Source organism: Podarcis muralis, chromosome 9 (assembly GCF_964188315.1).
Source record: "Podarcis muralis chromosome 9, rPodMur119.hap1.1, whole genome shotgun sequence".
In the NCBI taxonomy this organism is placed as follows: domain Eukaryota; kingdom Metazoa; phylum Chordata; class Lepidosauria; order Squamata; family Lacertidae; genus Podarcis; species Podarcis muralis.
In genome coordinates this window covers 4,216,535-4,242,830 of record NC_135663.1, presented here as the reverse complement: position 1 = coordinate 4,242,830, position 26,296 = coordinate 4,216,535, and the positions used below count along the sequence as shown (strand labels likewise).

Genomic DNA, 26,296 nt, shown 5'->3' with positions numbered 1-26,296 from the left:
CGCAAGGCGTTCGAGAACCAAGGTACGACTGTATGTGGAAATTCTTCAGTTTGGTTTTATATTTTTGTGTTTACTATTGGTGGCTACTTTTGTGATGTTGTAGTGATGTATTTTTTCATGATGTGTTCCGCCTTGAGCATGGCTTGAACTGTGGATCTGGATTTACGGGTGAAACGTTCTTACCTTGTAGCAGGCCCAGTGCGCCAAGATGCGACTGATCCCCTGGAACTCGGAAAGACGCAGGTACTCGCAGATCTTGATAGCGATGGGGTAAAGTCTCCGCAGAACCAGCCTTAGGGTGCAAAAGACAGGAGAATTAGTCATGCCTCTGTATTCCTTATTCCTTACGGAGGAGAGTTCTGTCCCTGAGCCAGAATAAAGCCTCCATCGTCAGGAGAAGTATACCTTTGGCCCCAAGATATTCTCCATGTTTGACCGCTAAGGGAAGCAGCTCTTGCCTATCACACCCTGATTTTGGGCAGGGAACACCTTTTCCCATTATTCCCAAGCCGCCCTGGGAGACTTTCTGGTTGAAGGAACTGAGCAAAAAACAAACAAACCCACCCCACTTTGGAATAAGCAACAACCAGCTTGACAAAGAGCAGGACTTGAACCCAGATCCACGGCTAGATTTTCCATGCACTGAATAGCAGCCGCCTCCCTTGCTCTTCGGCTCCATCTCGGACCCACACACCCAGAATCGTGTCCACAACTCCGTGTTTGGTCTGTTGGCCTAACTTGTGTTGTTTTATTTGGGTCAAAGAGAAGCATCCTAGAATCTTCCTCTTCTCCCACCTAGCTTTCCCTCCCAAACAGCCCAAGAGATGCAGCTCAGCCGAACAAGGAAGTGGTCTTTACCTGTCCAGCAAAACTTCCGTGGTGACCTGTGTGTATCTGCAGCAGCCGTCAAGGAAAAAGCCCTTGTGCATGTGCTAACCGCGATGAAATTTGCAGCTTGGAATCACAGAATTGTAGGGTTGTAAAGGACCATCAGGGACACGGGTGGCGCTGTGGGTTAAACCACAGAGCCTCTTGGGCTTGCCGATCAGAAGGTTGGCGGTTCGAATCCCGCGACGGGGTGAGCGCCTGTTACTCGGTCCCTGCTTCTGCCAACCTAGCAGTTCGAAAGCACATCCAAGTGCAAGTACCGTATTTTTCGCCCTATAGGATGCACTTTTTCCCCTCCAAAAATGAAGGGGAAATGTGTGTGCATCCTATGGGGCGAATGCAGGCTTTCGCTGAAGCCTGGAGTGCGAGAGGGGTCGGTGTGCACGGACCCCTCTTGCTCTCCAGGCTTCAGGAAGCTATCCGCAAGCCTTGGGAGCTCCGTGGGAGTTCCCGACGGGCTCCCAAGGCTTGTGGATAGCAGCCTGCATCCCGAAGCCTGGGGCGCGCTGCACAGCGCACCCCGGGCTTCGTGCAGATATCGGGCAGCCCCACAAGCTCGGGGGACAGCGGGGAGGCGGAGCGCCGCCACCCCACTGTTCCCCGACCTGGTTTGTGGAGTTGCCTGGTTTGTGAGAAGCCTTTGGGCAGATATCCACAAGCCTGGGGAGACTGTCGCGACCTCCTGCGAGCTCCCTAGGCTTGCGGATAGCAGCCTGTTCTGGGGGCTGGGGGGGGGGGGAGATAAAAAATTTTTTCTTTATTCCCCCCCCCCCAAAAAAAAAACTAGGTGCGCCCTATGGGCCGGTGCCGCCCTATGGGGCAAAAAATACGGTAGATAAATAGGTAGCGCTCCGGCGGGAAGGTCAACGGCGTTTCCGTGCGCTGCTCTGGTTCGCCAGAAGCGGCTTAGTCCTGCTGGCCACATGACCCGGAAGCTGTACGCCGGCTCCCTCGGCCAATAAAGCGAGATGAGCGCCGCAACCCCAGAGTCGGCCACAACTGGACCTAATGGTCAGGGGTCCCCTTTACCTTTAAGGGACCATCAAGGGCCATCTAGTCCAACCCTCTGCGATGCAGGAACCTTTTGAGTAACGCGGAACTCGAACCCACAACCCTGGGATTAAGAGCCTCATGCTCTCCCCACTGAGCTGATGTTGTAGATTTGCCTTGTTCCGATATATGCAATGCGCTCCCAACCCCCCAACCCCATTTTACAGCTGTGTGATTCGTGTTCACATTGCATTGTGACGGCCATTGGCTACAAACAATAAAACTGATTGACTGATACCGACTGAGCTACTACTGTGTCTCTAGGATACTGGTCGAAGCTGAGGGGGATCCCGATCTGGTAATCCCGGATGGCGTTGAGCACCCGCAGATCCCTGCAGGTCTCCACGAAACGCTCGGGCGGGAACTTGTCAATGAAGCATTTCCCAAAGGAGGCCGCCTGGAGGCATGGGGTACGAGAGAGAGAAAGGGTTAAATATATAATTTATAATTTAATGCTGTATTGTTTTTAACACTCGACTGGGAGCTGCCCAGAGTGGCTGGGGAAACTCAGCCAGATGGACAGGGTATAAATAATAAATTATTATTATTATTATTATTATTAGATATAAATATAAGTTTCTAGTTCTTAATGCGACAAGATACAATTCCACGAATGTTTGTGGGAGCGGGGTTACTGGTTTGCTTTCTTTGTTCTTGTTTCCGCTACGCATTTTGTGCTCCCGTTTCGCATTTTAATGTTGCAATCTTCGGATGAAGTGCGGCATAGAAATTTAATGAATGAAATCAAGAAAAAATAAGATCGTCTGAAAAGCATACGGTCGATGAATGGCTGAAACAATATTTGAAGCTGTCTGAACAATGCTTGCACAGGGGATTGGAAGGAGGCAAACCCTGAGCATGGACTCATGCAGAGACACACACTGAGAGTCCTACTGAACTATTGGTTTTGCCTAAACTCAAATCCCCCCAGTCTAATATCCCCAGTGCTGCAAGATTGTCACAACAGCACCAGGACTAAAATTATCTATCAAAAACTTCACTCTTGTGGTTTATCACCACAACAGCTACTCACTTTGGGTTTTAGGAAAGCAAACATTTGCCAGCGCATAATGATATCAAGGGGACGTGGGTGGCGCTGTGGGTAAAAGCCTCAGCGTCTAGGGCTTGCCGATCGAAAGGTCGGTGGTTTGAATCCCCGCGGCAGGGTGCGCTCCCGTTGCTCGGTCCCAGCGCCTGCCAACCTAGCAGTTCGAAAGCACCCCCGGGTGCAAGTAGATAAATAGGGACCGCTTACTAGCGGGAAGGTAAACGGCGTTCCGTGTGCTGCTCTGGCTCACCAGATGCAGCTTTGTCACGCTGGCCACGTGACCCGGAAGTGTCTCCGGACAGCGCTGGCCCCCGGCCTCTTGAGTGAGATGGGCGCACAACCCTAGAGTCTGTCAAGACTGGCCCGTAGGGGCAGGGGTACCTTTACCTTTAATGATATCAAGCGTCAGAACAACTTGGCCACAATAAGGACATTTTGCCCATGGTATGAATATTTTCCTCCTTCCCATTTCGACTCTCTGGCACCCTATCTGCATAACCTACTACTTCTAAAATATAGATGCACTTTTACTCTCGTAAGACTGAATGTATTGCCCTCAGCTGTACTCGAGGGACGATTCCAACATATTCCACACGAAAAACGCTTATGTCCCTGTGGAGATGGCAGTACCAAATCGGTGGCGCTTGCAATCTTTATAAAGACTTGAGGAATGAGATTATCACCCCTCTTTTATTGTCCATTCCGGGTCACCCAACCACTGCCACACTGCCCTTTCTCTTGGCAGATCAAGATGAACAGGTGACAGCAAAGGTTGCAAGGTTTTTAGCTGAGGCAATCAGAATATGATCCACTATTTGACTATTGATTCAAAACTCTAAAATGTATTTTATATAACTGATTTTTTATTTCTATTCTTTGTATATCGTACTGTTGTTTTATTGCCATGCCCAATGTCTGACGCAAATAAAGATTCATTCATTCATGCAGGATCTGTTTTCTTTCCGCAGGGACTGTAAGACAGAGTTGTTCCGCCTGGCCTTTGTCTTGGAATCAACTTGATCCCCTCCCCCTCTTTCCTTTCTCCTTCTGTGATGGAACTCCTATTTGGGGACTTCCCTGGCTTTTTTCTGGCCCACGTAGGACCAGTCTGGATAGCTGGCCTTGGTGAAGATTTGACGTTTTCATCCCCAAAAAAGTTTTTGATTTGGGTTTCTACTGAAATGAGGCTGCATTTTAATGTTGTATTTTAATCTTGTTTTCAAGTTGTATTTCAATCAAATTTTTAATACTTGGTGTTAGCTGCCCTGAGCCCGGTCTTGTCCATAGCTGTCAACTTTCAGATTTGAAAATAAGGGATCAGCAGTCTCACCTGTCCTGGGGACAGTCTACGGGATATCTAACAATCTGGGATAGCAGTGGTAAACGGCGCTGGAATAAGGGAATTTCCCGCAAAAAAAGGGAAGGTTGACAGCTATGGTCTTGGCTGGGGAGGGCAGGGTATAAATAAAATTTATTATTATCATTCATTCATTCATTCAGAGAGTCTTCTGTGGGCAGAAAGGCAAGGGGTGTTTTTTTAGTAGCTCAGGTGTGTTTAACCTCTTACAGCACACAGCTCAGGAATCGGCCACTCCCAATCTGCTACACCTGAGCTCTCTTTGCAAGGGGGCCATGAAACCCCCAAAAGAAGCAGTGGGTTCTGCCCCTTCAGTACTCACCCGAAGGAGAGATTTCTGGATCTCGGGATCGTGTTCGTAGCTGGCCGCCCTGATGCATTGTTCCACGGCCTCCGGGAGCAGATTCTGGTCCTTGATCTCCCGCAGGTATTCGTCGGCCTTCTGGCTCTCTTTCTGAGGAGGGGGAAGGAGGAGGAAGAGGGGGAAATGAGAAGCCTTAAAGCCCTTGCAGGCTGTGGGTACCAGATCTCCTTTGCCCATGACCATTGTTTATTAAACTTATATGCCAGCCGTCCTGCCAATGGTGACCGGAACAGCAAGCTTAGCAGTAATAAAGCAACAGGCCTGAAACTACTACCATTTTGGGAAATGATATATAATCAATTAAATGTTTAAAATAACTTTTTCTTTAAAAAAAAAACCCGAAGCCTTTCTTTTAGGAATTTTAGGTGCCGAAATCCCAATGGACAGTACTTTCTTTTCTGGGGGGATGCAGGGCTACGCACACCAGTAAGCATTTTGTGAAACTTTGTAGTTTTGTCCATTTACTGTATTTATTTTCCCCGATTTGAACTATAAAATGGTGATTTTCTTGAGTCAAAGTTAGAATCTTTTGCTTGGGCTTGAACCCACAACCCTGAGATTAAGCGTCTCATGCTTGGAAGATGCAAGTGATATATAAATGTAATAAATAAAATGAAATTCCCCAGGTTATGCACAGAGTTACACCTGAGGCTGCCAGCTGGTCCTGGCTGTTCTTGTTAGTTTCTGTTTGCCACTGAGCAGTGCCTTAGAGTCACAAGACTCTGTTTACATTCCAGAGACAGTCCAGGCTGTTGGAAGTCTCATGAGAGATGGGAGACGGGATGTGACGTTGGTGGTTTCCTGTTCCTTTGCTCCTTTGTTAGAGAGCCAGTGTGGTGTAGTGGTAAGAGCGGGGGACTCATAATCTGGTGAACCGGGTTCGCGTCTCCGCTTCTCCACCTGCAGCTGCTGGGTGGCCTTGGGCCAGTCACACTTCTTTGAAGTCTCTCAGCCCCACTCACCTCACAGAGTGTTTGTTGTGGGGGAGGAAGGGAAAGGAGAATGTTAGCCACTTTGAGACTCCTTAAAGGGAGTGAAAGGCGGGATATCAAATCCAAACTCTTCGTCTTCTTCTTCTTCTTCTTGTTCAGTTGCTCTCTGCTCTCACAGAGAGAGGATGTTTTCTTCTTTGCTCTCTGCGTAGCTTAGAAATAATGCATAGCTTGTAGCCATAAATCTCATCACTTCCACGTGCTGTTTTGGATTCTCTGCTGAATGGGATGTGCCTGGAGCCTCATCAAAGGCTCAGGTCGTTAATTATCGCCGGAGGTGAATCCGGAGGCTCGGCCAGAGGAAAATGAGCTTTATCAGCTTGGCCGAGCGCAGATTCCGACAGTTCTTCCAGCCAGTCGGTCCTACACCAACGCGGGGGATCAGGGCCGCCCTTTTCTCCTCCCCACCCGCCAAGCGTCCCTCACCTCATACTCCTTCTGAGCTTCCAGCAGCAATGCTCCTGGCGCCATGGATGCAATCTTGAAGACTTCCTGGCTGGCCTCTGAAACGGAAGCAAGAAGTGAGAATCTTGGCCAGGATGCTCAAACCTGGCGAGGGGTCCTGAAAACAACAACCCAGGCTCCCCTTTTCAAACAGGAGGCGGCAGGTTTCTAGTCCTCTCTGCTTGCCCAGTATTGCAGGGGAGACTCACCTGGGATCTCGTGGAGGAATTCGTGGGTGGAACGGGAGAAGATCCTCACGCCATCGAGCTCCGGCACGAGGTATGAATCCTCATCCAGAGGGTACCTGCGGTCAGCATTAAGGAATCCAAGGAGGAAGCAGGCAGGAATTGGGACAGATTGTATCAGGGATGGGGAACTCTGTGGGGCACCCCAGATGCTCCTGGACTCCAACCCCCAGCGGCCAGGATGGCCAGGGATGCTGGGAGTTGCGCCACAAAACGCCTACCCATCCCTCGTCTAAACAACCAGCAGAACCAAACGGTGTAAAAAAGACCTGTGTTGGATCAGGTCACAGGCTCACCTTGCCCAGGACCTGTGTTAGAAATTAGCCAGGTGCCAGGCACGTTTTGCGTTTTGAACCCTGATCTCCCAGGTCCTAGCCCGGCGCTCTAAACGCTAAACAGCACTGGCTCCCTAGAGCCCTTCTGCCACAGGGCAGCCCTATAAATTAAGCAGGCAAATACCGTATTTTTCGCTCTATAGGATGCACTTTTTCCCCTCCAAAAATTAAGGGGAAGTGTGTGTGTGTCCTATAGAGCAGATGCAGGCTGTGCAGCTAAGCCCAAAGCCAGAACACAGAGGGCTCCGTCTCGCTCTTCTAGCTTGGGGATGGCTGCGCGCAAAGCCTCTGCAGGGCAGAGCGGTGCCTTCACCCCACTGCCCCGCAGAGGCTAGAAAGGCTGTTCCCAAGCCAGAACAGCAAGACGGAGCGCTGCGGAGCACTCCATCTCGCTGTTCTAGCTTGGGGATGGCTGCGCAAAACTATCCCTGAAGCCTTGGGAGCGCAGCAGGACCTTCAGGGATCTTTGAGGCTGGCGGTGGGGGAAAGCAGCGCTTCCCCCCGCCAGCCCCAAAGAGCAGGTCAGAAGGAACCTGAAGCCTCCGGAGCCCAGCGGAAACTCCCCCCGCGCTCCAGAGGCTTCGGGTTGCCTTCACTGAAGCCTGGAGAGTGAGAGGGGTCAGTGCGCACCGACCCCTCTCGCTCTCCAGACTTCCAAGGTAGCCGCCTGAAGCCTCCAGAGGCTTTGGGTGAATACACCTTGAACGCACCTTGTTTTAGAAGGAGAGAACAAGAAAAGAAAAGTTTCCCTGTTCTCCCCCTCCTATGGTCCGGTGCGTCCTATAGAGCGAAATCCTATAGAGCGAAAAATACGGTAAATATGGGGGAAGTCAAATGTTCCCTTAGAGAAGGCTCTGAAATATTTCCTCTGAATAATAAGCCCCCCAGCCCCACCCCTGCCTCTCCCCGCAAGGATGCTGAATATACTGCTCTGCGTCCCCAGCCACGAGGAGGCGCCGTTCCCACGCCATCACCACCGCGCGCTGCTTGCTTCGAGAGCGGGTGCACCTACCACATAAAAGAAAAACATTCAAGTGGTACATAAATGGTATGACAATAATATAAGATATAAAAAGATCAAAGGTGGACCCCAGGGAAGACCCCCAGCCTGGCACAAAAGGGGAGGAGACCTGCTGAACTCACCAGACCATCTGCTTTGGCGGAGCTCGAAATTCGCACATGGACTCGCCCAGTTTTTCCTGCGGAGGGAAGAGGCAGAGGGGCGATGAGGGGTGGGAGGAAGGAAAGGGGTCAGCTGCCCTTATCTGTGGGGCTACGTGCAGGAAAGGGCTGTGGAAATGGAACCACACCACAACCCCCGGAAATGTAGGCCAGCAGCATCACTCTATTTCTCCGATTTCAGGAGAGCCCCCTTTTACACATCTGTGCCCTGTGCGTTGCAAGTGAGCCACTTCCTCAAACACGCCAGAAAATTGCAAAAGAGGATTCCGAAAACTTAATAAAGCAAGTCCAAAATCCACTTGTCATTATTTTTGCTTTACGGGCAGTTGCACACTGTAATGATTATAGGGGTTGCTCGTGCGTAAGTTGCCGCCACTCCTGGCTAGTGTGCCTGGTTAAGCCTTTTCTGTCTGGACAGCCCTTCACTTCGTGGCTGTTTCAGTCGCTAGCAGAATCCGTCAGTGGGCGTTTCTTAAACCTTTTCCAGCATAAAAGCTGTTTGACTCCAAGTCTCCTCCTACTCTCTCTGCGCAGAAGTCTTCTGCGCAGAGAGGGTGTGGGTAGCGGAGGACCTGTGCTCTCCCCGCTGGTCTCCGGCGAGGAGTCCTGGAGCCCCCTCGCCGATTCTCCCATCTGCCCCCCTTTATCCCTGGTGTTACGCTCATTTCCTTCCCCAGCTGATGAGCTGCCTCTCTCCCTGCTGGGCCCTTCTCCAGCATCGCTTGGGAGCCTTGCCTCCGCCTCTGGCTCCGATGTCAGTTCCCTGACACACACCTTGGGACATTTTTGCAGAACTTTGTTCCTGCGGATAGACCCGAAGATAAGGCAATGGCAAACGCCACCCCTCCGTTGTTACAGACAGGCTTTCATGGCAGAGCAAAGTTCATCCTCCTCAATCCTACAATGATCAAGCTTTCCAGAAAGTGGTGGCAGCTGCCCAGTGCCTTGCAAAACCAGACAAAGTTAGGAGGAGTGGCAAGCAAATTCAAATGGGAAGTGTATGAAAATTAGAACAATTTGCAGAATTTTTTATGCAGGATGCAGAATTTAGGATTCTGCTGTGGTGCAGAATCCCCTTTTGGAAAACAAGGAGTAGACGCAGGCCCGCCAATAGGCAAACCTCCCTCCTTTGAATTGTGCAGACCTGCAGGGCTGTGTGCATGCCACAAAATCCCAGCTTTCAGATGCAGAATCTCAGCTCCCGTTTAAAACCGAAAGAGCGACTTTCTTGTTGTTTAGTCATTTAGTTGTGTCCGACTCTTCATGACCCTCTGGACCAGAGCACGCCAGGCACTCCTGTCTTCCACTGCCTCCCACAGTTTGGTCAAACTCATGCTGGTAGCTTCGAGAACACTGTCCAACCATCTCATCCTCTGTCGTCCCCTTCTCCTTGTGCCCTCCATCTTTCCCAACATCAAGGTCTTTTCCAGGAAGTCTTCTCTTCTCATGAGGTGGCCAAAGTCTTGGAGCCTCAGCTTCAGGATCTGTCCTTCCAGTGAGCACTCAGGGCTGATTTCCTTCAGAATGGAGAGGTTTGATCTTCTTGCCGTCCATGGGACTCTCAAGAGTCTCCTCCAGCACCATAATTCAAAAGCATCAATTATTCGGCGATCAGTCTTCTTTATGGTCCAGCTCTCCCTTCCATACATCACTACAGTGGTACCTCGGGTTAAGTACTTAATTCATTCCAGAGGTCCATTCTTAACCTGAAACTGTTCTTAACCTGAAGCACCACTTTAGATTATGGGGCCTCCCGCTGCTGCCGGAGCACGATTTTTGTTCTCATCCTGAAGCAAAGTTCTTAACCCGAGGTACTATTTCTGGGTTAGCAGAGTCTGTAACCTGAAGCATATGTAACCCAAGGTACCACTGCACTGGGAAAACCATTGTTTTAACTATACGGACCTTTGCTGGCAAGGTGATGTCTCTGCTTTTTAAGATGCTGTGTAAGTTTCTCATTGCTTTTCTAGCCCTTAGGAAATCCGTTCCCTTTCTTTTTAGGTCGACTCTCTTTCAGAAAAGGGAGAAGGAATCACGGAATTGACACAAGGTGTTATCCTGGACCGCCCTTTATCTGAATCCAGCCCTACCCCAACCTGGTCTCCCTGCAGATGTTCAAACTACAACTCCCATCAGCAACAGGCGCTCCAAAACACCCAGAAGACGCCCAGTTGCGGGGGAGGCTAGCTTAATCCCTTTGGAGAAGACCAAGGTGGACTCCTGCAGTGAGCTCCACAGAGAAGTGCCTTTCAGTCTGATGGATCTCTCCGCTTCCAAGGCGAATCTGGACACGCCGCTCACCTTAAGGTTTGACTTCCCCATCCAGATGTATCCTGTGTCAGTGAAGAGAGCCAGGAAGCGATAGTTGAAGGATACTGCCATCCGCAGAAAGGAGCCGGCGTGAGGACTGAGCCCAGGCAGGGTCTGCAGTGAAGGAAGAGAGGCACAGTCAGCAGGGCCACAAAGAGCTGATTTACTCCTCACATGCAATGCCCAGAGGGAAAAATGTCATCGCCTATTCATAAGTGGTTCTCAGGCCAATTCTACCCACGAATCTGATCTCTTTCAGCTTCTGCCTTCTGGAAGAAGGTACAGGGTTATAAAGACTAGGACCAGCCGCCTGAGAAACAGTTTCTATCCAAATGCGATTTTGGTTTTAAACGCAGTGTAAGGTAGTCTCTGTGGGAGTATATTGTATTTAATTATGGGGTATCAGAGTTTTTAGGGGGCTAACCAGGCTGGGATAGCAGGCTTGTTGGTTTTTGAATGTCTGATGTAGATTTTTTCAATTTCGTTGTTCTGTATGGGACAATGACAATAAAGATTGTCGTATCAACAGTTGAACTCTTAGCTGATAAAGATCTACCAATTACACACCTGATAGCCAAATTTGCTCTGCTGAGCTAAGAAATTCTGTTCCACCTTTCCGTTAATGCTTTCCAGTTTTGAAACTTTATGCAATCTTTATGCAAATTTCTTCTATAACTTTTATTAAATTTTTGGTTTTACATTTTAGAATATTCACTCAAACAACCTTAAGTATATCAGTGACTTCCCTTCTTCTCTTTCCATGGTTCATTTTGCATATCATGAATCTCTGCATATTTTACACAGATTGAACCATTCAGTATTTCATTATTACATCCATCAAAACTTATCTACACTGTTGAATTTATCTTAATGCTGCCCACGTTTTAAGATAAACACAACTTCCCCCCATATATTCAATAAACATTTTCCAATTTTCTATAAATGCATGGTCTCCTTGTTCTCTTATTCTATATGTTAGGTCTTCAAGCTGCACATATTCCATCAGTTTAAGTTGCAGTTCTTCTTTATAATAACAATATAATAATAATAATTTATTATTTATACCCCGCCCATCTGGCTGGGTCTCCCCAGCCACTCTGGGCGGCTTCCAAGCGAATATTAAAAACAATGCAGCACCAGACATTAAAAACTTCCCTAAACAGGGCTGCCCTCAGTTGTCTTTTAAAAGTAAAATTGTTGTTTATTGCCTTGACATCTGCTGGGAGGGCGTTCCACAGGGCAGGTGCCACTACCGAGAAGGCCCTCTGCCTAGTTCCCTGTAACTTGGCTTCTCACAGTGAGGGAACTGCCAGAAGGCCCTTGGCGCTGGACCTTAGTGTCCGGGCTGAACGATGTGGGTGGAGACGCTCCTTCAGGTATACAGGACCTTTGGCTGTTTAGGGCTTTAAAGGTCAGCACCAACACTTTGAATTGTGCTCGGAAACGTACTGGGAGCCAGTGTAGGTCTTTCAAGACTGGTGTTATATGGTCTCAGCAGCCACTCCCAGTCACCAGTCTAGCTGCCGCATTCTGCATTAATTGCAGTTTCTGAGTCACCTTCAAAGGTAGCCCCACGCAGAGCGCACTGCTCCAAGTACAGTGCAGTAGTCCAAGCATTGGGATTTCACTCGATTTCCATTACTTCTCCGGTAAACTTTTATAGGTTATGTTGTGTGGTTTCAGAGGAAAGCCTTGCTCTTTTCCTCTGCTGTTCATTGTAATGGTATTTGGAACACGGGTGGTGCTGTGGGTTAAACCACAGAGCCTAGGACTTGCCGATCAGAAGGTTGGCGGTTCGAATCCCTGTGATGGGGTGATAAATAGGTAGCTCTCCGGTGGAAAGGTAAACGGCGTTTCCGTGCGCTGCTCTGGTTTGCCAGAAGCCGCTCAGTCATGCTGGCCACATGACCCGGAAGCTGTACGCCGGCTCCCTCGGCCAGTAAAGCGAGATGAGCGCTGCAACCCCAGAGTCGGTCACGACTGGACCTAATGGTCAGGGGTCCCTTTATCTTTACCTTTATGCACAATAAATTGATTGATTGATTGATTGATTGATTGATTGAGGAAGCAGATCATAGCCATTGTGGCTAGTAGCCACAGATAGCTCTGCAGCAATGCAGCAGGCTAGGAATTGGTCCAGCCTGAGCAAATGTCCAGGGGGCTCCCACAAGAGGTGTCCCATCCAGCCCTGCACCCCCTCACTCACCACCGGGGAACAGGTCGTGTTGTCCAGTAGGTACAGCTCTTGGCCAACAGCAACAAGGAGGACGGTCACTCGCTCTTGGCACAGGACGGCCCAGCAGGAGGGGGGCTTCTGGACACCTGAAAGGAGGACAGGAGGGATGCAGGCAAAAAAACTTCAGGCAGAGGACACTTTGCACAAAGCTGAGGTTCAAAGGCAGCAGCAGATCTGTCTGATTGGGGCAGGGACTGTGTTACAAACAGGAAGCAGGCTGGAGCCCCTATAAACACCGACACTTGTGAAACACTGGCCTGCGAGCGCTCCAGTTGGAGAACAGCCTTTACCAAAGGTGTCATGGGCTTTGAAGGCACTCAAACTCAGAATGTAAGGGAGAAACATGCTAAGAGGAAGGCACGCTTGGCAAATCCAAAACGTGATCAACTCCCGCCCGGAAACCTATGTCCCCACTGTGGAAGGACGTGTGGATCCAGAATTGGCCTCCACAGACATTTATGGACCCACTGTTAAGACCGTGTTTATGGAAGACAATCTTACTCGGCTACGAGTGATTGCAAATAAGAAGAATCAATGGGAAGCAGGCTGGAGCCCCTAACTCAGGGGGAAGTTTGCTGCTTGCAGGTGCGCCCGGCAAATACCAGCCAAGCGGCACAGTCCAGGAAGCAGGAGTGGGGAGGCGAGGGATTGTTTTAGGGGAACGGCCAAAGCTTGCATGCAAACAGTCCCAGGTCCAGCCCCCAATGGCATCTGCAGGTAGAGCTGGACACACAAAGGTTGCAGGTTTGTTCCCCGTACAGGACAGCTGCTCCCCCCCCCCCAATATAATTTTCCATTAAGTTTCCAAAATTTCTCAAATGAGTTTCGGATTAGATAATTACAACTTTGTTTCATGGATTTCCACCTCCACTGTGTTTTTATTCAACCCCTTTTCTGCTGAATTATATAACAAATGCATTATCTTTTACCAACCCCCCCCCCTCTAATAGTTATTTTTACCATTTTACTTCTGCTGCTCGTATTTTGAATTCCGCCCGTGATTTCATTTGGCTACAATGCTTTTTCAGACAGCCCCCAAAAAGGCCTCCACTCTTCTATAAAAAGTTCGTCATTTTGGTCTCTTAGTTTTGCCATTTCCGCACAGTCCGATAATTGCTTATTTCTTTCTTTGCTTGCTTATTAAATTTGCATACCGCCCTTCATCTGAAAATCACAGGGCGGTTCACAACACTTTTAAAAGTAATATCTGTAACGTCTCTAAGTATGGATATATTCCTGGATTACAGAGGGTTGGACTAGATGACCCTCAGGCTCCCCTTCCAACCCTACGATTCTAGGATTCTAAGCTGCCTGAAAGTGCTGGAGAGCTGCTGCCAGCCAGTGGAGGCAGCACTAATCTAGATGGACAAATGGTCTGACTCCGCTTAAGCTGGTTTTTTTTAAAATGCCCATCCTCTACCCCTACTTAAGAAGACAAAAGCAAATGAAAATAAATGCTGCACACACAATCTGTTCTATTGCGTATTTAGTGTTTTCATTTTGCATTCCTACGTTGTGAACCGCCTTGTGGTCTTTGAGCGGAATACAAATTCAATAAATAAATAAATTCGTATCCATGGAAGGATCTGACAGATCAAAGGATCTACACAAAGCCTCAGTCTAGACCTGGTGGCAGAATCTTGAGAGAGACGGGGAGCGGACCCAAACGGCAATTGGAGGCTTAACGTGGCTCCAGCTCAAGAACCGTGAGAAACCTAGAAACTTGGGAGAAGATGGCGATGGCTTAGCAAGCAGGCTTCGGATCTCTGCAGATAACAGGACTGTAATTAACGTTGATTGCTACCCAGGGAAGTAATTTCTCATTTTTCTTACTTCCCTACTTTTAAACTTACCAATCTACTGAGATTCTATCAGCACCTTCTTGTCTATGCTATGAGAAACAACTTGGGCAAGTTCTGTGAAGCGTCCTGGGCAGGCCGCCAGTTGCTAGCCATTAACCGCCAGCTCTCTTCTATAATTTGTTCCTGGAACTCCTGGCAGTCACCACACAGAGATGCTCTTAAATTGAACAAACCCAGCACTTTCTATTTTTTCTCTCTTCTTCGGTTAAGGAAACCTCTCCTTGTTTGCTTTCCACCGTTATACTATGCCTGCTAGTAAATGCTACAGGGACCCAGAGGATGCAGCTCTCTCACCCGTTTCCAAACAATCTAAAATAGAGGACTTTTTTTTAACAGATCTGCTTTTAAAGTTCCAACAAAAAAATGGTTTTCTCCCCTTGAAGATGATTGTGAGTGTGGGGAGAATATTCAAGGTGAGAGCGTAGAACTGGATCCAGCAATGAGGCAAGTTGATCCTGTGCCGCTAAGAGAGGAAGGAATAACAAGTAGGGAGAGCACCCAATAGTCTACTATAGGCTATAGCATATTGTATTTTAAAATGGGGTTTCAGAGTTTTTAGGGTTTTCATTTTTCTGTATGGGACACTGAAATATGGTCTGAAGCTCAACACCAAAAAAACGAAGCTCATGGCCACCGGGCCCATCACCTCCTGGCAAATAGAAGAGGAAGAAATGGAGGCAGTGAGAGATTTTATTTTCTTGGGCTCCATGATCACTGCAGATGGTGACAGCAGCCACGAAATTAAAAGACGCCTGCTTCTTGGGAGAAAAGCGATGACAAACCTAGACAGCATCTTAAAAAGCAGAGACATCACCTTACCAACAAAGGTCCCTATAGTTAAAGCTATGGTTTTCCTAGTAGTGATGTATGAAAGTGAGAGCTGGACCATAAAGAAGGCTGATCGCCAAAGAATGGATGCTTTTGAATTATGGTGCTGGAGAAGACTCTTGAGAGTCCCATGGACTGCAAGAAGATCAAACCTCTCCATTCTGAAGGAAATCAGCCCTGAGTGCTCACTGGAAGGACAGATCCTGAAGCTGAGGCTCCAATATTCTGTTCACCTCATGAGAAGAGAAGACTCCCTGGAAAATACCCTGATGTTGGGAAAGATGGAGGGCACAAGAAGAAGGGGACGACAGAGGACAAGATGGTTGGACAGTGTTCTCAAAGCTACGAACATGAGTTTGACCAAACTGTGGGAGGCAGTGGAAGACAGGAGTGCCAGGCGTGCTCTGGTCCAGGGGGTCACGAAGAGTCGGACACGACTAAACGACTAAACAACAACAACATTTGTATTCGTATTAACTCTAATGCAAGAACGGCTGAGCATATCTTCCAACAAATCAGAGGTATTGCCTCTCAGATAACCCAATGATCCAAAGAGGTCCACAGTTTATCAGTTAATAACAAGCAGGCATTAACAGAACACCAAAGCACCAAAGTGAAATGGCGACAACAAGAGCAGACCCGCAAGTGCGACACAGAACGTCCAGAGGCTCTTAAAACCCTAGAAACTTGGGGTGCGATTTTTGCTTCTCAAAACCTTGGGTTTCAGGGAGCGCACGCGCAGAAACAGAAGAGCGCGGACCTGCGTCTGGGGCAGTGCGAGTCGAGGGGCGAAGGTGGGCAGGAGGCAGATTTACCTGGCACCTGAGGCAGCCTGCGGAGTTTCAAGTCCTCGACGTTGGTGGCTATGGTGAAGCGGTGGGCCCCAGTCAGGATGGCCACGCCCGTGCCGTATTCCGTGTGGAACACCTTGGCCTCCAGCACGTGGTTCTGAAGCACCTCCTGGGGGTTAGAGAGAAAGCAAGGAAGCACCGGGTCAGTTGGTGTAGTGGTTAGAGCAGCGGTTCTCAAAAAAACAGTACCAGCAGTGTTTGATTTATAACATAGAACCCAACTACTTTATAACATGATCGTGCGGCACCCGGAAAGTATAGAACAAGGCAGCTACAGAAGATCATGAATCATTTCCAAAATATCATTATGAATGAGCCTCTTACATATACCGTATTTTTCCCTCTATAACACGCAGATTTTTTCTCCTAAAAAGGAAGGGGAAATGTCTGTGCGTGTTATAGAGCGAATGTGTGGTCCCTGGAGCCAAAAAATCAAGCAAAAGTCAAATCTCGAGTCACGGAGAAGGGAAACCTGAAAAGAGGAAGTGGCAGCTTTCCTGCATTCTGCCTCAGGGTCTTACTGCCCACCCTCCTCTGTTTCCTTGCTGTGTTTGCTGAAACGGAACAAAGAGCAGGGAAAGCCCCTCCCCTCCAGGCAAGCAGAGTGTCGTTCTTTCTAATTCCTCTCTGTGCTCCGTTGCTGCTGGGGGAGAGGGAGAGAGAGGGGGGGAGGGAGAGGGAGAGGGGGGGAGGGTGAGGGAGAGAGGGGGGGAGGGAGAGACGGGGGGAGGAGGGAGGGAGGGAGAGAGAGAGAGAGAGAGAGAGAGAGAGAGAGAGAGAGAGAGATGGAGATGGCTGGCTTGGGGGGGAACTTTTGCCTTTCTTTCCTCCCACCCGTTAAATCCCTCTCCAGCATTCTTAGCCAGCTGCTTCTCTGCACACCCCTCTCATGTCCCTTCTTTGTTTTTCCTTCGCTCCCCACTTAAAATGTGGTTACAAAGCATAGATCAACATGGATCCTCAGGATCTTTGCATTGGGTCACCCCAAATTCACCATCAGATCACATAGCATGTCCATGGCTACAGCCTACACCCAAAAAATCACGCACCCACTGTTGCCTGGGGCTGCAATGGTGCAAAAACGTGGTTACAAAGCATGGATCCACAGGAATTCTCAGTATCTTTGCATTGGGTCACCCCAAATTCACCATCAGATCACATGTCTGTGGCCACAGCATGAAGCACAAAAATGATACATCCACTGTTTCATTCAGAATGTTTTTTCCCTTGTTTTCCTCCTCTAAAAACGATGTGCGTGTTATGGTCAGGTGCGTGTTATAGAGCGAAAAATACGGTATACCTTAGGTATGTCTACAAACTCAATGAAAGGTGCAAGTTGGCTTTTGCCAGGTAATCTCATTTATATTCGGTCGAATTTGACACAAACAAATTCTCCTCTCAATCCACTCAAAGAAGCCTTTCTCTTTTCTGATATTTCATTGAAAACCTCTGTTCGCAACAATATGTCATGGGGAAATGTGGCAGAATAACCAACGCTCTTGCTCTCATTTTGAAAAGGCAAATTTTTAAAATATTTTTTTTTTGGGAAAAAAGTGATATATTATATTATTCTATACTACACTGAAATGTCTGAATGTTTCTTCAAGCAAGAAGTGAGCTTACATTTATGAATCACTTCCTATGGAACATTTCTAGGTGTTTTCATTATACAATAAAAACTGGGTGGCTTACAGCACATGTAAAAAATTGTAAACCATCAGACATTAAAATTTTTCCAGTACAGGGCTGCTTTCAGATGTCTTCTAAAAGTCTGACCCCGAGGTGGTTATCACCAGCGGAGGCCAAGGTCCGAAAGAGACCCAATATGGAGGCCGGCTGGCCTAAATATTGGGAAATAATAGAAAAAATTGGAGATAACTGGAGGCTGCAGAGCTTTGAAAAACTAAAGAATAAGGTGCAAGATTGGTTTCACTATGCTCAAATTCAAGAGGTTTTTAAGTCGGATAGAAAAATAGGATTCCAGGTGGAAAAATCGAAATTAGAGACAGAACTTTTGGAACCTAAAACTAAGGTACTTTCGAGAATGTATAACTTGTTGCTTAAATGGAACACTCAGGATGAGACAGTGAAATCAGCCATGATAAAATGGGCTCAAGATATTGGGTACAACATTATGTTCGAAGACTGGGAAAGGTTATGGACCACTGGAATTAAATTCACGGCATGTAGTGCCCTGAAAGAAAACATTATGAAAATGATATATAGGTGGTACATGACCCCAGTCAAACTTGCTAAGATATATCATCTGTCTGATAACAAATGTTGGAAATGTAAGGAGGCTGAAGGGACATTCTTTCACCTCTGGTGGACCTGTCCAAAAGTGAAGGCCTTCTGGGAAATGATATATAATGAGTTAAAAAAGGTATTTAGGTATACCTTTCCCAAGAAACCAGAGGCCTTCCTCCTGGGCATTGTCAGCCAGAAGGTGTTAAAGAAGGATAGAACATTTTTTATGTATGCAACTACAGCAGCAAGAATACTTATTGCAAAACACTGGAAGACACAAGATCTACCTACACTGGAAGAGTGGCAGATGCAACTGATGGACTACATGGAACTGGCTGAAATGACTGGCAGAATCCGAGACTTGGGAGAAGAGGAGATGGAGGAGGACTGGAAAAAATTTAAGGACTATTTACAAAAATACTATAAGTTGTATGAATGTTAAAAACTGCACGATTTGGAAGTTTTAGCTTCAGCTATTAGATCTTTGAAATAGAAAATTAAGTTAAAAGTAAGGAAAGGATGAGATTTAAAGTATTACTAAAGGTGATTAAAGGTACAAGTAACTGACAAAGAGTATTTTAAATTTAAGACATTTGTAAGGTATAAATTAAGATGTGAAAAAAGGTAATAATTTGCTGACATCTTTATGGCAAAGAATGCATGGTATGGGAGATGTGAGGAAGTCCGATTGGTTATGTAAAAATATTTCTGAAAGTGGAATTTTCTTTTTTCTTTATTTGTTTATCTTATGCTTGCTATGTGAACTATATATTCTTATTTGTGCATTTGAAAATGTAATAAAAAATATTAAAAAAAAAACAAAAACAGATGTCTTCTAAAACAGATGTCAGTTGGTTGTTTATTTTCTCCTGATGGGAGGGTGTTCCATAGGGCGGGCGCCACTACCGAGAAGGCCCTCTGCCATAAGTGAGGATATTAATAGACAGGATGTTAAATTGTTCTTATATGCAACAACAGCGACAAGAGTATTGTTAGCCCAGAAATGGAAGCAAGAAGAAATTCCGACAAAAGAAGAATGGCAGACAAAATTAATGGACTACGCAGAATTGGATAAAATGACAGGAAGGATTCGAAACCTGCGGGACTAGAGATTTACAAAAGATTGGAAGAAGTATATGAATTATTTGAAGAGCAACTGCAATCAACAAATTATGTTGTAAGGAGAAATATATGAAGTGTTACAAAGTAGGCAAAGATAGAGATATAGGTTATGAGTTTGAAATGTAATGGGGAAAACAAGAAATGCATACTAAGAGATTAGAGTGGAAAATTTTCAGACAGGACTGATGGAAGTAAAAAAAAATTGAATAAGATGTAAAAGTATGTTTAATAATTGTTGAAAATGATATGTTAAAAAACGAATAAAAATATTTTTAAAAGGAAAAGAAGGCCCTCTGCCTGGTTCCCTGTAACTTGGCTTCTCGCAGGGAGGGAACCGCCAGAAGGTCCTCAGAGCTGGACCTCAGCGTCCAGGCAGAATGATGGGGGTGGAGACGCTCCTTCAGGTCTACTGGGCCGAAGCCCCTGCTCCCAAAAGCCCCCGGTTCCAGTAAACCCTCCTCTCCGAGGTCACTTACGTTGCCCATGCTGAAGCGCCGCTTGAACTCACAAAAGAGGCTGTAGACAAGGACTGAGCCATCCTCCTGGATGCAAAGGAGGTCCTCACTGGTCGTCCAGCCAAGGTGCACGGCCGGACAGTTCTTCCACTGGAGGGGAGACAAAAGCCCAGGGTTAGAAATTAGCCAGGCACCAGATGCACCTATTTAGCAACCTGACATTCTGAATCAGCAGGTACTTCTTGGTAGGCCCCAAAGGTAGCCCCACGTATGACCTATTAAAATATCAGAGGTATTCGCCTACTGCACTCAGGAAGCAACCCTGTCCACTCTCCGGTAAGAGATACGGCCAGCGGCCCTTCTTGTCTAGCAACCTGTTCTTGTCAGGAGTACTCATGTAGGACCCTGGCAGAGACACATGCCCGACTGGCATGTTCCCTCCCTCCTGGTCGATCGTTCGGGAGCTTCAAAAGCTTTCTTCAGCCCGAACATCAGAGTGACTGATGCCAACAGACATTGGCACACTTTGGGATCCGCAGAGTTTGCGCAGTTGCGTAACAGACCTCAGCAACTCAGCATTTTGGCTAATCTACTTTATTTACATATAAACACACACGGAGCACTGCAACATGGCTCCCTCTCTCTCTAGCATCAGACAGCAAAGAGAATGAACAAAGGACAATAGTCCCACTTCACGGAACACAGGAACACAAACATCCTGTCTCCGTCACTTCCCACTCTGTGGAGTCAAAACATATACTGTCATGTGATAGACAACAATCCCATGACTGCAACCATGGAGCAGGAATTCTAACAGTTCTCACAGGGGCCAACCAGATGCCTGTGGGAAACCAGCAAGCAGGATTCGAACGCAAGAGCCCCCTTACTCTCCTGTGGTTTCCAGCAACTGGTATTCAGAAGCACTGCTGCCTCTGATTGTGGAGGCAGGGCATAGCCAACCTGGCTGGTAGCCATCGATAGCCCCTCTCCTCCATGGAATTTCCTAAGCCTCTTTCAAAGTCATCCAGGTTGGCAGCCACGTCGCGACTCGAACCCAGCCCCCCTGTTGCTGAACCCCCAAAGTCCTCGTTCTCAGCTGAAAAAAGAGCTTGGTGCATGCAGCACAATTTGACAGTATTCGTTCAGAGTTTGCCCTTGCTTTCCCCCATCCTCCTCATTTCCCTCTGTTGCCTTTACCACTGTGAGTGTAACCTCTTTGGGGCAGAGAACTGACCTGCCTTCTCCCTCCTTTTTTTGTTGCTGCTAATGTTACTATGCAGGGCCGGATTTAGGTTTGATGAGGCCCTAAGCTCCTGAAGGTAATGGGGCCCTTTATATGTCCAGCTGTCCTTTGTCAACAACAAATTGTTGCTGTTTTTTGTGTTGAATATTTGCTATAGGGTAATTTATGGACCTCATAAGTATCTAACCAGTGTTATTTTAGGGAGCAAGCTACTTACACCATAGGAGCCTACACAACACAAAACACTGTTACTGTAAGTAGGTTTTATTTTATTTGTTTTTTATCTTATATTTTGGAAATGTACATCCAGGTTTTTTTCCTTTAATTTTTTTGGGGGGCCCCAAGAGAGTGGGGCCCTAAGCTATAGCTTGTTTAGCTTATACGTAAATCCGGCACTGTTACTATGCAATGCACAGTGACCATTGATAACACAATTTGCTTACCGGAATGCTAGCCAAGAGGACTCCTGAGGCAGTGTAGATTTCCAGAGGTGGCCGGGAACTGGGAGATTTCTCTTTCTTGTTTTTCAGCAAAGCTAAAACGATAGAGGCTTTTTAAAAAATCACAATACAAAACAATGATGAGAAGTCAAGCCCCTGACAATTGCCGTTCTCACCTCCCATTTTAATTCTTTGTGAGCATTTCTTTATTTATGCCATTACTAGCAGCCTTGTAACTGCAGTTGCGCAGAAATTCTAAGAAACCCAAAAAAACCAAACCAGCGTAGTCAAAACCAAAAAAGTTCAGTCTGCCATCTTGATTCAAAATGGCATCCGACTGTCTCCAAACATGGCTGAGAAGCTGCTCCTTGATCTCAGGAACCAGAAGGCAAAAAATTTGGTTACAGTCCAAATAGACAGGCAAAATATAGAGCTATTATTATTGCCCATATGTGCCAACTCAACTGCTTAGGATTTACTAGTGGCTATTCTGGCAGCTAGGGACACGGGTGGCGCTGTGGGTTAAACCACAGAGCCTAGGACTTGCCAATCAGAAGGTCAGTGGTTCGAATCCCCGTGATGGGGTGAACTCCCTTTGCTCGGTCCCTGCTCCTGCCAACCTAGCAGTTCGAAAGCACGTCAAAGTGCAAGTAGATAAATAGGTACCGCTCCAGCGGGAAGGTAAATGGCGTTTCCATGTGCTGCTCTGGTTCGCCAGAAGCGGCTTAGTCATGCTGGCCACATGACCCAGAAGCTGTACGCCGGCTCCCTCAGCCAATAAAGCGAGATGAGCACCGCAACCCCAGAGTCGGCCACGACTGGACCTAATTACCTTTATTCTGGCAGCTAGCGCCAGTGCCACCCTTCCTGCAGGAACCTCAAGGCGTTCTCACAACAGCCCTGTAGGGTAGGCTAGGCAGAGCCAGAGAGAGAGAGCGCGACTGACTGCATCATGCAGGCCCTACCCCTTGGCAAATTCCCCGACTGCACCCGTGAATGAGACTGGGCCGAGAGAGGAAACCTCCCAGCTGCAAAGGAACAGCTGGAGCGAGAAAGAGGAGCTGGCTCTTGCCGTACCAATGGGGCCTCCGTAGGGCGCAGCAGCGACCAAGCAATCCCGTAGGTCTTCTCTCAGGTTCCAGCCCATGGTGTACAAATCCAGTTTCCTGCAGGAAGAAAACGTTAGCGGAAAGTTTCGGGGGGAGAGAAATGTCAGGTTAAATAAAAGCAGAGACCCGAAGCGTTGGCAAAACCCAGCATTCTGTTCCCAATGCTGGTCAGCTCTGCGCTTTGGGAAGCCCCCAAGCAGGGCACTGAGGCAGCTGGCCTTCCTAGTCGTTTGCCCCAACCAGGCAATAGACACTCAGAGATGGGGAGCAGAGAGAGAAGTAGGGTCCTGGATGGATGGAGGAGAAGATTCTGGAGTCAGCAGATCAGCTGGGAACCAGGGTGTCCTCTGTTTGAATTTTGCCTCTGCCACAAACCCACCTGGAGACCTTAGTTCAGCCCCAGCTCCCCTCCCTGTTTGCAATGTGGGGTTAGAAACAGCGGCCTGCCTTGCAGGTCCGTTGTAAAGGTTACTGGGACAGGGGTTTGTGCAGTGCTCTGAACACAGAAAAGTACAAAGTTCCTGGGCTCCAACTCCCTTCAACCCTGAGTCCATCTCCCTGACGTTCACCAATGACATCTGTTATATTAAGTGTCAAATGCTGTCCCTAAAATAAAGTAATAGTAATAGTAATAATCAGTGCTTTTTTTTCTTTAAAAATGTTTAGGGGTACTCTCATTTTGACTGAAGAAAACCACCATTTTATAGTTCAAATCAGGAGAAATAAATACAGTAAATGGACAAAAGATTCACAAAATGTTTAGGGGCATGCGTACCCGTTTCCCCCCCCCCCCAGAAAAAAGCACTGATCATAATAATAACAAACACCTTGCCACAGCAGGAGGTGCCTAAGCAAAATTTTTCGCAATCTATTTATTGGATAGCTGCCTTTCCCACAAACACACCCTGCTGAAACCACACCGTGAAGAAGTGTGCATGCACACGAAAGCTTATACCAAGCACAAACTTAGTTGGTCTCTAAGGTGCTACTAAGGACACAGGTGGTGCTGTGGTCTAAACCACAGAGCCTAGGACTTGCCGATCGGAAGGTCAGCGGTTCAAATCCCCACAACGGGGTGAGCTCCCGTTGCTTGGTCCCTGCTCCTGCCCACCTAGCAGTCACATCAACATGCAAGCACATCAACATGCAAGTAGATAAATAGGTACCGCTCCGGCGGGAAGGTAAACAGCGTTTCCGTGCGCTGCTCTGGTTCGCCAGAATCGGCTTAGTCCTGCTGGCCACATGGCCCGGAAGCTGTACGTCGGCTCCCTTGGCCAATAAAGTGAGATGAGCGCCGCAACCCCAGAGTTGGCCCCAACGGGCCCTAACGGTCAGGGGTACCTTTACCTTTAAGGTGCTACTGGACAATTTATTTAGTTTTTTATATATTTCGTGCTCAAACCAGTTCGCAACCTAGCCAGATGGGTGGCATATAAATAAAGTAAGATTTTCAGTTAATTTTAAGTTCCTGTCCAGATAGGGGTACTTCTGGGCCACCAACCAAAGCGGAGAGAAGGCACTACATGCCACCGAGGCCAGCTGAGCCTGACAGCAGAGGACCCAGAAGAACCCCCAAATGGCACACTGGGCTCCTTACAAGGGAGTGCAACTCCATCAAGAGCAGGCAACCTCCCATCCACCCCATCTAGGGAACCAGCCCCTGACAGCACCTCAGTAGATAATGGTGTGCGGAAAGCGCATTCAATGCACACTTAAAGCACATCTCTTCCCCCGCAGAATCCTGGGGACTGAGATTGGGAATTCTGCAGGGAACTGCAGCCTTGGAAGGGGGACAGTTCTCAGGATACCTGGCTGTGCTTTAAATGGATGGTGTGGGTGTGACCACAGGGAGAAGAGAAATAGCTTAGCATAGTCGACTTGGAAGGGGGGGCCCCATGAAGGAAGAAGCCACCGCCAAAGAAGATTTGCAAAATAAGTTAATGAACTACGCAGGACATATTAGATCATTTGAAACCCAAGAAAGAAAGGACATTGATTTTTTAAAAAGGGGTAAAGTTTCATGCATACTTTGCAAGCTTTGTGCGTAGGTTTTGACATTAGCTGAACTTCCAAAAGTCACTTGCAATAAGACGAATAAGGTGTTAAAATTGGATTGTTAAGAATATAAGATTTTATGGACGTGCTTGAATAAGTATAAAATAATGGAACCGGGAGGGGGAGTGTAGGGAAGTTAATCAAGATTTATGGTTTACATTTTTGATTGTGGTGAGTGGTTTTTTGCGGGGTGGGGGCTGTTATCATAAAATTAATAAATCGTATTTATTTGTTTTTTAAAAGGAAGCCCCCCGCCCAGGGTCCTCTAGTCCAACCACCCGCAATGCAGGAATCTTTTGCCCAAGGCGCGTCTCGAACCCACGACCCTGAGATGAAGAGCTCTCCCGAAGAAGGCTAATAATAATAATAGTAATAGTAATAATAATAGTGCATGCTCGTCTGATCAGCTGCAAGCCCCCTCCCCCCGGATCCGGCTGGTGCCCTTCCAGTGCAAAATGCTTTGCAGGAGCTGCGCCCCTGCCCCTGCGGAGGGGGTGAGGACCCCCCCCCCATCAATATAAAGCATTTTTGGGGGGGGAGTGGGAGAGGGGTTGCTCCAGGGAGTGGCAAAATTGGGGGAGGGTCAGAGAGGGGGGAGAGTCTCGGGGGGGGGCGCTGGAGAGTCGGGAGGGGCGCTCACTGACCGGTAATAGGCCGCTTCCCCGAGGGGGTCCCAGTTTGCCGTGTAGCAATCCATGCCTTGCGCCCCTGGACCCAGCAGAGATGCTCTTCTCCCCGGGACGCTTCCGCCCTCAGCGTCCACCCCAGGCAAGCGGACGCAGGGAAGCCGAGGCCGCCATCTTGAGCGAGGGCACGGCGCTGCTTCCGGGGCCTGGCTCTCCGCTGCCCCCTAGAGGAGGAGGATTCTGTCAATCACTCTGCAAGACACGCCTCTATTAAAGGGCCCGCGTTGGGATCATTCATTCATTTTTATCTTATTTTTATGCTTCTATTTTTTTATTTTCATTGGGTGGCAGTGGTAAATATTTGTTATTTGTATTTTAACTTCTTTTTCTGGGGGGAGATACTTGTTGCTGCTGTTGCTGCTGCTATTTCATTTTAAAAACAGAGAGGGTCGGTTGCAAAAAGCAGGTGAAGATTTTAGAAAGGTGCAAAAAGTGTAAAAGCAGGCACATTGAATTGCAGCTGCCAGAGGGATTGACAAATAACAAAATACCGGGTAAAGAATATCTGCATTATCCGATTGCCCAAGTACAGTTCCAGGTTTGTCGCCTTGAAAATGACGGCTCTGTTGCATACGTAATAAATGAATGCCAAATCATATTTGCTGTCAGAAATATCTGGAGGTTCTAGTCCTTGTCGAGATGTCAAATTGTGCATATGAGATCACTTCTGAGCAGGCATGCACAACAGGACTGAGCTGCAAATAAATAACTCCCCGCTGCCTCCGCCCCTCATTTGCAGTGCAACAGCCAGGGCAGGTTGTACAGTTATAATTTAGCTTATGGTATCCATCATCTCTGACCATTACCGTATTTATTTATTGCACTGCTATCCTACTTTTTCCTCCGAGTTCAAGGTGGCCCACAGGACCACTTTATTGTCACAACAACCCGGCAAGGTGGGTTAAGCTAAGAGGCCCAAGTGTCTGACCCAAGATTCATTGTTGGCA

General features: G+C 47.7%; 1 protein-coding gene across 1 annotated transcript in view; it reads right to left on the bottom strand.

Annotated features, from left to right (window-relative positions):
• Positions 1 to 25,455, bottom strand: part of VPS16 (VPS16 core subunit of CORVET and HOPS complexes) — a 43,532-nt gene extending 18,077 nt beyond the window's left edge. The window contains exons 1-15 of the mRNA XM_028744331.2: positions 25,308 to 25,455; positions 22,577 to 22,665; positions 21,503 to 21,594; positions 19,838 to 19,966; positions 15,957 to 16,101; positions 12,422 to 12,537; positions 10,207 to 10,329; positions 7,867 to 7,922; positions 7,642 to 7,731; positions 6,353 to 6,447; positions 6,126 to 6,202; positions 4,666 to 4,797; positions 2,208 to 2,335; positions 859 to 894; positions 184 to 292 (exon numbers count right to left, since the gene is read on the bottom strand). Of these exons, the coding sequence (XP_028600164.2) occupies positions 184 to 292; positions 859 to 894; positions 2,208 to 2,335; positions 4,666 to 4,797; positions 6,126 to 6,202; positions 6,353 to 6,447; positions 7,642 to 7,731; positions 7,867 to 7,922; positions 10,207 to 10,329; positions 12,422 to 12,537; positions 15,957 to 16,101; positions 19,838 to 19,966; positions 21,503 to 21,594; positions 22,577 to 22,665; positions 25,308 to 25,360 (1,470 nt within the window). The 5' untranslated portion in view covers positions 25,361 to 25,455. The remainder of the gene's footprint in view (positions 1 to 183; positions 293 to 858; positions 895 to 2,207; positions 2,336 to 4,665; positions 4,798 to 6,125; positions 6,203 to 6,352; positions 6,448 to 7,641; positions 7,732 to 7,866; positions 7,923 to 10,206; positions 10,330 to 12,421; positions 12,538 to 15,956; positions 16,102 to 19,837; positions 19,967 to 21,502; positions 21,595 to 22,576; positions 22,666 to 25,307) is intronic.
• Between the last annotated feature and the right edge of the window lie 841 nt (positions 25,456 to 26,296).